The sequence below is a fragment of the Mobula hypostoma genome, chromosome 27 (assembly GCF_963921235.1).
Source record: "Mobula hypostoma chromosome 27, sMobHyp1.1, whole genome shotgun sequence".
Taxonomy (NCBI): domain Eukaryota; kingdom Metazoa; phylum Chordata; class Chondrichthyes; order Myliobatiformes; family Myliobatidae; genus Mobula; species Mobula hypostoma.
In genome coordinates this window covers 37,390,123-37,403,260 of record NC_086123.1, presented here as the reverse complement: position 1 = coordinate 37,403,260, position 13,138 = coordinate 37,390,123, and the positions used below count along the sequence as shown (strand labels likewise).

At 48.4% G+C, this 13,138-nt stretch overlaps 1 protein-coding gene across 6 annotated transcripts in view; it reads right to left on the bottom strand.

The window, feature by feature from the left end:
- LOC134338586 (unconventional myosin-XVIIIb-like) overlaps window positions 1-13,138 on the bottom strand; it is a 471,306-nt gene that overhangs the window by 319,236 nt on the left and 138,932 nt on the right. For 5 of the 6 annotated variants that reach the window (XM_063034529.1, XM_063034532.1, XM_063034533.1 and 2 more), the window contains 2 exons: window positions 10,782-10,848; window positions 5,791-5,903 (listed from right to left, as the gene is read on the bottom strand). In XM_063034529.1, coding sequence (XP_062890599.1) covers window positions 5,791-5,903; window positions 10,782-10,848 — 180 coding nt within the window. The remainder of the gene's footprint in view (window positions 1-5,790; window positions 5,904-10,781; window positions 10,849-13,138) is intronic. The other variant, XM_063034531.1, reaches the window with a different exon arrangement.

Genomic DNA, 13,138 nt, shown 5'->3' with positions numbered 1-13,138 from the left:
AAGTGTTGCCACGCTCCAGCACCCACACAGCTCCAGCAACCACACAGCACGCAAGTGTTGCCACGCTCCAGCACCCACACAGCACCAGCACCCACACAGCACGCAAGTGTTGCCACGCTCCAGCACCCACACAGCACCAGCACCCACACAGCTCCAGCACCCACACAGCACCAGCACCCACACAGCACCAGCACCCACACAGCACGCAAGTGTTGCCACGCTCCAGCACCCACACAGCACCAGCACCCACACAGCTCCAGCACCCACACAGCTCCAGCACCCACACAGCACGCAAGTGTTGCCACGCTCCAGCACCCACACAGCACCAGCACCCACACAGCACGCAAGTGTTGCCACGCTCCAGCACCCACACAGCTCCAGCACCCACACAGCACGCAAGTGTTGCCACGCTCCAGCACCCACACAGCACCAGCACCCACACAGCACGCAAGTGTTGCCACGCTCCAGCACCCACACAGCACCAGCACCCACACAGCTCCAGCACCCACACAGCACGCAAGTGTTGCCACGCTCCAGCACCCACACAGCACCAGCACCCACACAGCACCAGCACCCACACAGCTCCAGCACCCACACAGCACCAGCACCCACACAGCTCCAGCACCCACACAGCACCAGCACCCACACAGCTCCAGCACCCACACAGCACCAGCATCCACACAGCACCAGCACCCACACAGCACGCAAGTGTTGCCACGCTCCAGCACCCACACAGCACCAGCACCCACACAGCACGCAAGTGTTGCCACGCTCCAGCACCCACACAGCTCCAGCACCCACACAGCACGCAAGTGTTGCCACGCTCCAGCACCCACACAGCACGCAAGTGTTGCCACGCTCCAGCACCCACACAGCACCAGCACCCACACAGCACCAGCACCCACACAGCACGCAAGTGTTGCCACGCTCCAGCACCCACACAGCACCAGCACCCACACAGCTCCAGCACCCACACAGCACCAGCACCCACACAGCACCAGCACCCACACAGCTCCAGCACCCACACAGCACCAGCACCCACACAGCTCCAGCACCCACACAGCACCAGCACCCACACAGCTCCAGCACCCACACAGCACCAGCACCCACACAGCACCAGCACCCACACAGCACGCAAGTGTTGCCACGCTCCAGCACCCACACAGCACCAGCACCCACACAGCACGCAAGTGTTGCCACGCTCCAGCACCCACACAGCTCCAGCACCCACACAGCACGCAAGTGTTGCCACACAGCTCCAGCACCCACACAGCACGCAAGTGTTGCCACGCTCCAGCACCCACACAGCACCAGCACCCACACAGCACCAGCACCCACACAGCACCAGCACCTACACAGCACCAGCACCCACACAGCACCAGCACCCACACAGCACGCAAGTGTTGCCACGCTCCAGCACCCACACAGCACCAGCACCCACACAGCTCCAGCACCCACACAGCACCAGCACCCACACAGCACCAGCACCCACACAGCTCCAGCACCCACACAGCATGCAAGTGTTGCCACGCTCCAGCACCCACACAGCACCAGCACCCACACAGCTCCAGCACCCACACAGCACCAGCACCCACACAGCACCAGCACCCACACAGCTCCAGCACCCACACAGCATGCAAGTGTTGCCACGCTCCAGCACCCACACAGCACCAGCACCCACACAGCTCCAGCACCCACACAGCACCAGCACCCACACAGCACGCAAGTGTTGCCACGCTCCAGCACCCACACAGCACCAGCACCCACACAGCTCCAGCACCCACACAGCACCAGCACCCACACAGCACCAGCACCCACACAGCTCCAGCACCCACACAGCACCAGCACCCACACAGCACGCAAGTGTTGCCACGCTCCAGCACCCACACAGCACCAGCACCCACACAGCTCCAGCACCCACACAGCACCAGCACCCACACAGCACCAGCACCCACACAGCTCCAGCACCCACACAGCACGCAAGTGTTGCCACGCTCCAGCACCCACACAGCACCAGCACCCACACAGCTCCAGCACCCACACAGCACCAGCACCCACACAGCACGCAAGTGTTGCCACGCTCCAGCACCCACACAGCACCAGCACCCACACAGCTCCAGCACCCACACAGCACCAGCACCCACACAGCACCAGCACCCACACAGCTCCAGCACCCACACAGCACGCAAGTGTTGCCACGCTCCAGCACCCACACAGCACCAGCACCCACACAGCTCCAGCACCCACACAGCACCAGCACCCACACAGCACCAGCACCCACACAGCACGCAAGTGTTGCCACGCTCCAGCACCCACACAGCACCAGCACCCACACAGCTCCAGCACCCACACAGCACCAGCACCCACACAGCACCAGCACCCACACAGCACGCAAGTGTTGCCACGCTCCAGCACCCACACAGCACCAGCACCCACACAGCTCCAGCACCCACACAGCACCAGCACCCACACAGCACCAGCACCCACACAGCACGCAAGTGTTGCCACGCTCCAGCACCCACACAGCACCAGCACCCACACAGCACCAGCACCCACACAGCTCCAGCACCCACACAGCACCAGCACCCACACAGCACCAGCACCCACACAGCATGCCCGCGGCTCACTAACCCACTGTCTCCGTACTGTGGGGGAAACCGGAGCACCCAGAGAAAACCAACGCAATCACGGGGAGGACATACAAACTCCGTAAAGGTGGTGGGAATAAACCCTGATCAGTGATTGCTGCTGCAGTAAAGATTTGTGCTAACCGCTACACTTCTGTGCTGTCCCACATACATGGTACCTACACACATAAACTGTACACGCATACACATACGTGGTACCTACACACATACACGTACGTGGTACCTACACACATAATCTGTACACGCATACACATACATGGTACCTACACGCATAATCTGGACACATACTCATACGTGGTACCTACGCACATAATCTGTACACATACACATACGTGCTATCTACACACATAATCTGTACATGCATACGCATACGTGGTACCTACACACATAATCTGTACACACATACACATACGTGGTACCTACACACATAATCTGTACACGCATACACATACGTGGTACCTACACACATAATCTGTACACACATACACATACGTGGTACCTACATACATAATCTGTACACACATATAAGGTTACATGGTGTATGTACACACATAAAAAATATATGTACATATACACACAAGGATAATGTATGTATAGTTTGTAAAGGGTACAGAGGAGATTTACCAGGATGCTGCCTGGTTTAAAGAGTATGGAATATGATCAGAGATTAAGGGAGCGAGGGCTTTACTCTTTGGAGAGAAGGAGGATGAGAGGAGACATGATAGAGGTATACAAGATAATAAGAGGAATAGATAGAGTGGATAGCCAGTGCCTCTTCCCAAGGGCACCACTGCTCAATACAAGAGGACATGGCTTTAAGGTAAGGGGTGGGAAGTTCAAGGGGAATGTTACAGGAAGGATTTTTACTCAGAGAGTGGTTGGTGCTGGAATGCACTGCCTGAGTCAGTGGTGGAGGCAGATACACTAGTGAAGTTTAAGAGACTACTAGACAGGTATATGGAGGAATTTAAGGTGGGGGATTATATGGGAGGCAGGGTTTGAGGGTCGGCACAACATTGAGGGCTGAAGGGCCTGTACTGTGCTGTACTATTCTATGTTCTATGTTCTGTGTGAGGACAGATGGTGCATACGGGTATGTACACGTTTGTATATACTCACATATACATAGAAACAGTATGTGGCACAGTTGACAGATTCAGATTCAGATTTATTTATCGAGTGTACATTGAAACATTCAGTAAATGTGGGGAGTGCTGGGGAGAGCAGAAAAAATGATTAAGAGGTCTGGGGGGCACAAAATGTTAACGTCCACCTTCCATTACACGCACATCGGAATGCTATAGTTCACTCTGTCAGAAAATTTGTACATTATGAAGCTTGGACTCAGGAACAGAAGATCAAATGGCATTGGGCTCCACGGTGGGACAATGCTTTTACAGCTTGGGGCACCCGGAGTTTGGAGTTCAATTCTGGCACCGTTCTGTAAGGAGTCTCTGTACGTCCACCCCACTGAATACGAAGGTTTCCTCCGAGACCTCTGCTTTCCTCCCACACTCTAAAGAAATGCTAGCTAGGCTAACTGTTCATTGTAAATTGTCTTGTGATTAGGTTAAGGTTAATCAGGTTTGTCGGAGGTTGCTGCAGTGGCCTACTCTGCGCTGTAGCGCTAAATTAAATAAATAAATAAAATTGTATCGCTACTGTTAACAACCAACACTCCCATGGGCATGTTGGGAGAAGCCCACCAGTGTTTCCACATATTCTAAATAGCGATTCCAAACCGCAGTGACTTGGCTAAATTTCCCTCAGAGTGTAGTTGAGTGGTGAGAATCTTGGGGAGGGGGGTCATTGATGAGAATTTCGGGAGAATGTAAAGGTGAAAAGAATGTTGAGGGATGACTCAGCGTGTTGAAGGGCCTATTACAGGCTTTGTGACTCTAAAACCATAATCACATTTAAATGAACATATGATGTTAAATGCCCTCAATTAATATTTTGCATCATAATTCATTGTGTAATTTTTTCACTAAGTTGAAACTCAAGGCTATCCAAGAGTACACAGGAGCACACTCCAGATATTATATGGCAAGTTCACTCTGGCCAACTAGGCAGCTATTTAAAGCTTTACCATCTGTGTGAAAATTGTTGAAGTGAAATGCTTTGGCATAGAATGGTTTCACATCCCAGATAAAAGGTTGCTAAAAATACCCAGGAATCGGCCCCTTTCTCACTGCTTTCACTGTGGGTGGTCTCCGGTTCCAGTTGCTGGGCTGGGGTAAACTGGTAAGTTGGTTCATTGTCACAAGTACCAGCATACCTGTCTTGCACACGGTCCATACACATCAATTAATTACAGCAGTGCATGAGGTTGCACAAAATAAAATAAGAGCGCAGAGTGAAGTGTTACACTACGGAGGAGTCTGAGGAGGTTTGAAATGTCACTAAAGACTGTAGTGAATTTCTATAGATGTACTGTGGAGAGCATTCTGACTGGCTGCATCACTGTCTGGTATGGGGCAGTATCTAACGGGGTCGGAAAAAAGCTGCAAAGGTTTGCAAACTCCCTCATGGACACTAACCTCCCCAACATCGAGGACATCTTCTAAAGGTGATGCCACGAAAAGGAGGCATTTATCATTAAGGACCCCCGTCCCCCAGGACATGCCGTCTTCTCATTGCCACTATCAGGAAGGAGGTGCAGGAGCCTGAAGGCCCAAAGGCAATACTTTAGGAACAGTCTCCTCCCCACCCCTCACCCTCAGACCTTTAAAATATCCATCCTCACGTTTCCTCTTGTGAATTATTTATTTATTTCAATTATAACTTATGACTGCCCTGTACTGCTACCATTTAACAGCAAATTTAATGACAACAAGCCTGATCCTGATTGTGCAAAGGCCAGTTCTGCTGCAGACATGGAAAGTGAGTTCAAGACGATGAAACTTGTATTGAGTCTAGAAAGCTGCAACTTGGGGTGATGTCCCTCAAACTGGCTTTGTAACAGTGCAGCAGGTCACTGAGAGAACGGTCAGAGTAGGGGTGGAAAGGGGAATTAAAGTGGCAGGCATCAGGAAGCTCGGGCTCACTCATACAGAGTGAACACAGGTGCTCCACGAAGCAGTTCACCCATCCACTGCAGAGGAGATCACAATTACTCACAGGGATTTAGCAGGATGCTTACTTTATGGATGAGTTCTTCATCTGTGTCCAGGATCCGGTTGTCACTTTCAATACGGATTCGGACTTGTCCCTCTGGAAGCTCCGGCGTTCCGACATCTGGTTTGAGCACTGTAGCTAAGAACAGAAGAAAGTTATTTCAGTCAGGAGTATCACCTAGAGCATTCTTACATCAGCTGTACTGAGAGGGACAATGGAGAGCAGGGATTGGGAGCAGATGCAGAGTGAGAGTTACTGGGAGCTGCCGTCAAATGGAACAGTACAGGAGAGGGTGGATGGACAGGGACGTTTCAGGGAAGGGAAGATGAGGAGGAAAAAGAGTATATCCGGGAGATTATGTGGAGTATTAGATGGCTCTGGGCCTGTACTCACTGGAGTTTAAAAGAATGATTGGGGATCTCGTTAAATAATTACTGAATATTGAAAGGCCTAAATGGAGTGGTTGTGATGTTTCCTATGCTGGGGGAGTTTAGGATCAGACAGCACAGCCTTAGAATAGAGGGATGTCCCTTTAGAATGGAGATGGGGAGGAATTTCTTTAGCTAGCGAGTGGTGAATCTGTGGAGTTCATTGCCACAGGCCAGTGTGGAGGCCAAGTCATTGGGTGTTTTTAAAGCAAAGGATGACATGTTCTTAATTAGTAAGAGCATCAAAAATTCTGATGGGAAGGCAGGACAACGGGGTCGAGAGGTAAAATGGATAAACCATGATTGAATGGCAGATCGGGCTCAATGAGCCAAGTGGCCTAATTCTGCTGCTATACACTATTGCTTTATCCTGCACTGGCAGTGTTGGGAGAGTTGGATTGGTACCATGGAAGGCCAGAGTTGCAGTCAGGAGAAAAGGCAATGAAGGAGCATGGGCTGATGGGAACAGTGCAAAGCATTGTGGGTATGCACTGGAAAGTGTGGCGACAACTGGTGCCTGCAGCACATCCTCAGATGTGTTGGTTGTTAATGCAAACAACACATTCCACTGTATTTTCCATGTATATATAAATAGGTCTCAATCAGATTAACCACAGTAAAGGTGCAGGAACAATGAATGGTAATACTCCCGATGCTATCCATGCTTGCAGAAGTGTTTCAGAGGAAACGGGGGATTCTGTAGATGCTGGAAATCCAGATGAGCACACACGAAACTGCTGGAGGAACTCAGCAAGTCAGGCAGGGAGATGAACAGTCGATATTTCGGGCAGAGACCCTTCATCAGCTGTCAACTCGATGTGTGTCTCAGAGGAAGGAATCCAGGCTGAAGCAGGATTTAACTAAGGCAGCAGCGGCAGCGGTGAGAGATGACAGCACATCAAAGAGTCTTAGGGAGATAAAGGGAATGGGAAATAGCGGAGGGGGAGGGGTTAGAACGCTGGGTCATTTTAATGAAGAGCTCCACAAGCTGATGTACAGATCACTGGCTTCTTGCCTCATCTGAAGAGAATAAGCCGGAACGGTCAATAGATCCATGAATTTTCTCTCTCATCATTGACTAATTGCTCATTCATTTCTGACTCGATCCATTACATAGAAACATGAAATTATCAATAGGATCAGATATTGAATCTTTTTGGGCCTGTTCCACCATTCAACATGACCATAGCTGATCACGAGTTCAGCGCCCCATTCCCATCTTCTCCCCCGCCACCCACCCCACCGCCGTCTCTATCTGTTTGGCGATTAGATCTGTATCTGACTCCCTCTTGGATTTATTTAACGATTTGGCCTCATCTGCTTTGACCGTCATGGTAGCACTGTTACAGCGTGGACAACCCGTGCTCAGTTCTGCCACAGTCTTTTCGGAGTTGGTACATTCTCCCCATGACCTCGTGGGTTTCCTCCCACATTCCAACGACGTGCGGGCTAGTAGTTTAATTGGGCACGCGGGTGTGATTGGGTGGCGTGGGCTTACTGGGCTGGACGAGCCCATTACTGTGCTGTGTCTCTCATTAAATAAAATCGTCCTCGGATTCACTTCTCCATATCTCCGTATTAACTGGGTTTAGGCCGTGACACCTGGATCTGGATTTCCTCATATCCAGAATAGAACATAGAACATTAGACCATAAGATTAACTCGTAGGAGCATTCAGCCCATCAAATCTGCTCTGCAATTCCATCATGGTTGATTTATTTTCCCATTCTCCTTGTAATCTTTGATGCCAGTACTAGTTGAGTACGAGTCCAGAACTGGCCCACAACATTGTGCCAATTTAAGTTCGTAATCAAATGCCTAACTAAACTAATCCCTTCTACTCACACAATGTCTATATCTCTCCATTTGCTGCACATCTAAGAGCCTCCTATAACACCTCTATTGAATTTGACTCCATCACCACCGCTGACAGCACATTCCAGGTACTCATCACACTCTGTAAAAAACTTATCCTCTCATCTCCTTTGACCTTAACCACTCTCATCTTAAATGTATGGCATCAGACATTAGACATCTCAACCCTGGGGAAAGGATACCAGCTGTCTATCTATCTCTTCCTCTCTCATAATCTTATAAACCTCTATTAGGTCTCTCTTCAACACCCATTGCTCCAGAGAAAACAATCTATGTTTGTCGATCCTCTTGTTATCTCACATGCCTTCTAATTCAGCCAGCATCCTGGTAAACCTGTCGCACACCCTCCCCAGAGCCTTGACTTCCTTCCTGTAACGTGGTAACCAGAACTGAATGCAATACTCAGATGTGGCCTAACTGGAGTGTTTTGAAGCTGCAACATGACTTCCTGATTTTTAGTCTTAGCTCATGACATAAAGGCAATCATACTATATGCCTTTACCACCCTGTCAACCTGTATAGCCACAAGGAGCTATGGACTTGGACTCTGATCCCTCAGCACATCAATGTTGTTAAACATCTTGCCATGAATAGTGCACCAAAAGGGCAGCACTTCACATTGAGCTGGGTTAAACTCCATCTGCTATTTCTCTGACCATATCTTCCAGAGATCAACATCCCACTATATCCTCTGCTAGTCTTCTACACCAGAGGTCCCCAACCACCGGGCCGTGGACCGGTACCGGGCCGCAAAGCATGTGCTACCGGGCCGCGAGGAAACAATATGATTTGGCGATATGAGTCAGCTGCACCTTTCCTCATTCCCTGTCACGCACTGTTGAGCTTGAATGCACGCGAGGTCATTACCCGCACGTCATCCATCTCAGCGCGGGAGGGAGATCAACTCCTTCAGCTTGCAAATGACGGCAGTCTGAAAAGTATGTTTGACATAACATCTCTGCCGGTATTCTGGATCAAAGTCAAGGCTAAATATCCCGAGATAGCCACGAAAGCACTGAAAACGTTGCTTCCGTTTCCAACATATCTCTGCAATGAATGCAACGAAAACTAAACTGCCGAATAGACTGGACATAAGGAACCCCCTTCGAGTATTGTTGTCTTCCATCATCCCTCGATGGGACCGTCTTGTTACAGGGAAACAAGCCCAGGGCTCCCACTGATTCAGCGATATTGCTGTGTTACAATGATTTTATACGTTCACACGGGGAAAATATGTGCTGTGTGTTTAATATCCAAACGTTATTTAAAATGTTATGATACTATTGACTTATAAGTGACTTATATAACCATATAGCAATTACAGCACAGAAACAGGCCATCTCGGCCCTTCTAGTCCGTGCCGAACACTACTCTCACCTAGTCCCTCTGACCTGCACTCAGCCCATAACCCTCCATTCCTTTCCTGTCCATATACCTATCCAATTTTTCTTTAAATGATAATATCGAACCTGCCTCTACCACTTCTGCTGGAAGTTCGTTCAACACTTACTTCAAGCTCCCCTGTCCTCCCCTGATAATTGACTTATCACTATATTCATGCAAGGAAAATATGCGCTGTGTGTTTAATATTAAATTTGTTAGATAAACCCTTTTAGAAATGAAATTGAGTGTATTAGCCACTTATCACCGATATTCCAGTCGTGATTAACACCCCCCCGAACAGAAGCGCCAAAAACGATTTGCAGAAAAAAATCGGCACGTACACGCATGCACAGATCACGCATGCACAATGGTGCCGTGCAAGGCTTCATGGTCATTGTAGTCTTTCTCTGGGTAAACACAATGTATTTGACTGCTACTCTTGTCCGTTGGCAACCCTAAACCCCCCGGGTAGGCTGGTCCGCAAGAATATTGTCAATATTAAATCGGTCCACGTTGCAAAAAAGGTTGGGGATCCCTTTTCTACACTATACCCAACTGCACTAGTCTGCATGTTATCTGCAAACTTACTGTCTGTATTTTCATCCCGATCATTTATATACATCACAAACAGCAGAGTACGGATCTCTGCAGAACACCATTAGTCACTAACCTCCAACCAGAATAAGACCCATTGACCACTCCCCTCTATCTTCTGCAGGCAAGCCAAATCCAAATACAAACCCCAGTTCACCCTGAATCTTATGCATCTCAAAATTCTCCAGGACCCTCCCATGAAGGATCTTGACAAACATCTTTCCTTAAACTGTCTGTCCCATAAGAATTTTGTAATTTCATCAATTTTATAATTTTCAAGTTTAACTGGAGTGACCTTTCATTTTTTGAACTCTGACAAATACAAGCCCATTTTTCCCGATCTCTTCATTCATCAGTCTTCCAACCTGGGATCAGTCTGGCAAAGTTCTGCTATATTCCCTCCATAGTAAGAACATCTCCCCTCAGATAAGGAAACCAAAACTGCACATAGTGCTCATGGTGCGTTCTCACCAAGCTCTACCCTTGTATTCAATCTCTCTTGCCATGATGACCAATATAATATTTGCCTTCTCAACCATCTGCTTAACTTGTCTGTACATTGACTGGGCTCCTGAGACTCGCTTCCCCTTTACTAACCTTTCCTTTCCAAAATAAACTGAATTAACTAACCAACTTGTTAGATCAAAAACTAGCTACTTGTGACTTTGAGAACTTGCTGTGGACTCTGTCAGTGCATCTGCAAATTAATCAGAGAATTCAGAATAGATATAATTACCTAAAGTGAAGCCTTCCTTTTCAACATACCAGACCTTGTCAGTCTCGTACCAAACATCCTCTTGTACCTGAAAGAAATTAACAGATATTAGTTGATGTACATCTTCCCTATAGAGCAGAGACAGATTGTTGAGGGGGTAAGGTCTGCATTTCCCTGTTGGAGTGAAGGGTGTCTGGCCGGTAGGAGTATAGAACTTCAGATGAGGGACATTGCGGAACTTCGTTTTGTAATACATGGTAACTTTATGTCTTTGCATCATACTGCAGCCACAAAACAAGTCTCACATCATAAAAGACATGGAAGCAGAAATGAGGCCATTCAGCCCATCCAGTTTCCTCTGCCAATTTATTTATTGAGATAGTGTACAGAACAGGCCCTTCCGGCCCTTTGAGCCGCACTGCCCAGCAATCCTAACCTAATCACAGGGCAAGTTACAATGACAATTAACCTACCGGTACGTCTTTGGACTGTGGGAGGAAACCAGAGCACCTGGAGGAAACCCACACATTCCATGGGGAGGACATACGGACTCTTTACAGATGACACCAGAATTAAATCCGAATTCCGACTTGCGCTATTCGCTATGCTACCGTGGCATTTCATCATCACTGATTTACTTTCTTGCTCAACCCGATTCCCCTTCCTTCTCCCCATAACCTTTGACACTCTTACTAATCAAGAATCTATAAACCTTCAGTTTAAATATACCCAATGACTTTGCCTCCACAGCCATCTATGGTAATTAATTCACCACCATCCGGCTAAAGAAATTCCTCCTCGCCTCTGTTCTAAAGGGACGTCTTTCTAATCTGAGGCTGTACCCAAAACATCCTCTCCAACGAGTACAGGCCCAGAGCCATTAAAGGATGTAATATTGAGACGTTATAGAGCACCGGTGAGGCTGCGTTTGGAGTATTGTGAGCAGTTTTGGGACCCTTATCTTAGAAAGGATGTGCTGAAACTGATGAAGATTCAAAGGAGGTTCACGAAAATGATCCAGGATTAAATGGCTTGTCATATGAAGAGCTTTTGATGGCTCTGGGCCCGTGTTCACTGGAATTTAGAAGAGTGGGAGGTGATCTCACCAAATCCTATCGAATGGTGAAAAGCCTTGATAGAGTGGACGTGAAGAGGATGTTTCCTGTGGTGCGAATGTCAAAGACCAGAAGTTGGTGGTGTTGTGGATAGTGTAGAGGATTGTCGAAGATTGCAGAGAGACATTGATAGGATGCAGAAAGAAGTGGGCTGAGAAGTGGCAAATGGAGTTCAACCCGGAGAAGTGTGAGGTGGTGCACTTTGGAAGGACAAACCCAGAGGCAGAGTATAATGTAAATGGCAGGATACTTGGTAGTGTAGAGGAGCAGAGGGATCTGGGGGTACATGTCCATAGATCCCTGAAAGTTGCCTGACAGATAAATCGGGTAGTTAAGAAAGCTTATGGGTATAAGACTTTCATAAGTTGAGGGATAGAGTTTAAGAGTCGCGATGTAATGATGCAGCTCTTTCAAACTCTGGTTTGGCCACACTTGGAGTACTGTGTCCAGTTCTGGTTGTCTCACTATAGGAAGGATGTGGAAGCATTGGAAAGGGTACAGAGGAGATTTACCAGGATGCTGCCTGGTTTAAAGAGTATGGAATATGATCAGAGGTTAAGGGAGCTAGGGCTTTACTCTTTGGAGAGAAGGAGGATGAGAGGAGACATGATAGAGGTGTACAAGATAATAAGAGGAATAGATAGAGTGGATAGCCAGCGCCTCTTCCCCAGGGCACAACTGCTCAATACAAGAGGACATGGCTTTAAGGTAAGGGGTGGGAAGTTCAAGGGGGATATTAGAGGAAGGTTTTTTACTCAGAGAGTGGTTGGTGCGTGGAATGCACTGCCTGAGTCAGTGGTGGAGGCAGATACACTAGTGAAGTTTAAGAGACTCCTAGACAGGTATATGGAGGAATTTAAGGTGGGGGGTTATATGGGAGGCAGGGTTTAAGGGTCAGCACAACATTGTGGGCTGAAGGGCCTGTACTGTGCTGTACTATTCTATGTTCTATATATGTTGTTCTAAAGAGCCTCAGAATAAAGGGGTGTTCTTTTAGTATGGAGATGAGGAGGCATTTCTTTACCCAGAGAGCAGTGAATCTGGAATTCTTTGCCACAGGCAATTGTGGAGGCGAAATTTTAATGTATATTTGAGGCAGAGGTTGCTAGAATTTTGACTGGTGAGAGCATGAAGGGATATGGCGGGGGTGACGGGGGGGAGAGTAAAGGCAGGAAATTGGGGCTGAAAGCAAAATTGGATCAGCCATAATGAAATGGCAGAGCAGACTCCATGGGCCAAATGGCCTAACTCTTAGAGTCTTAT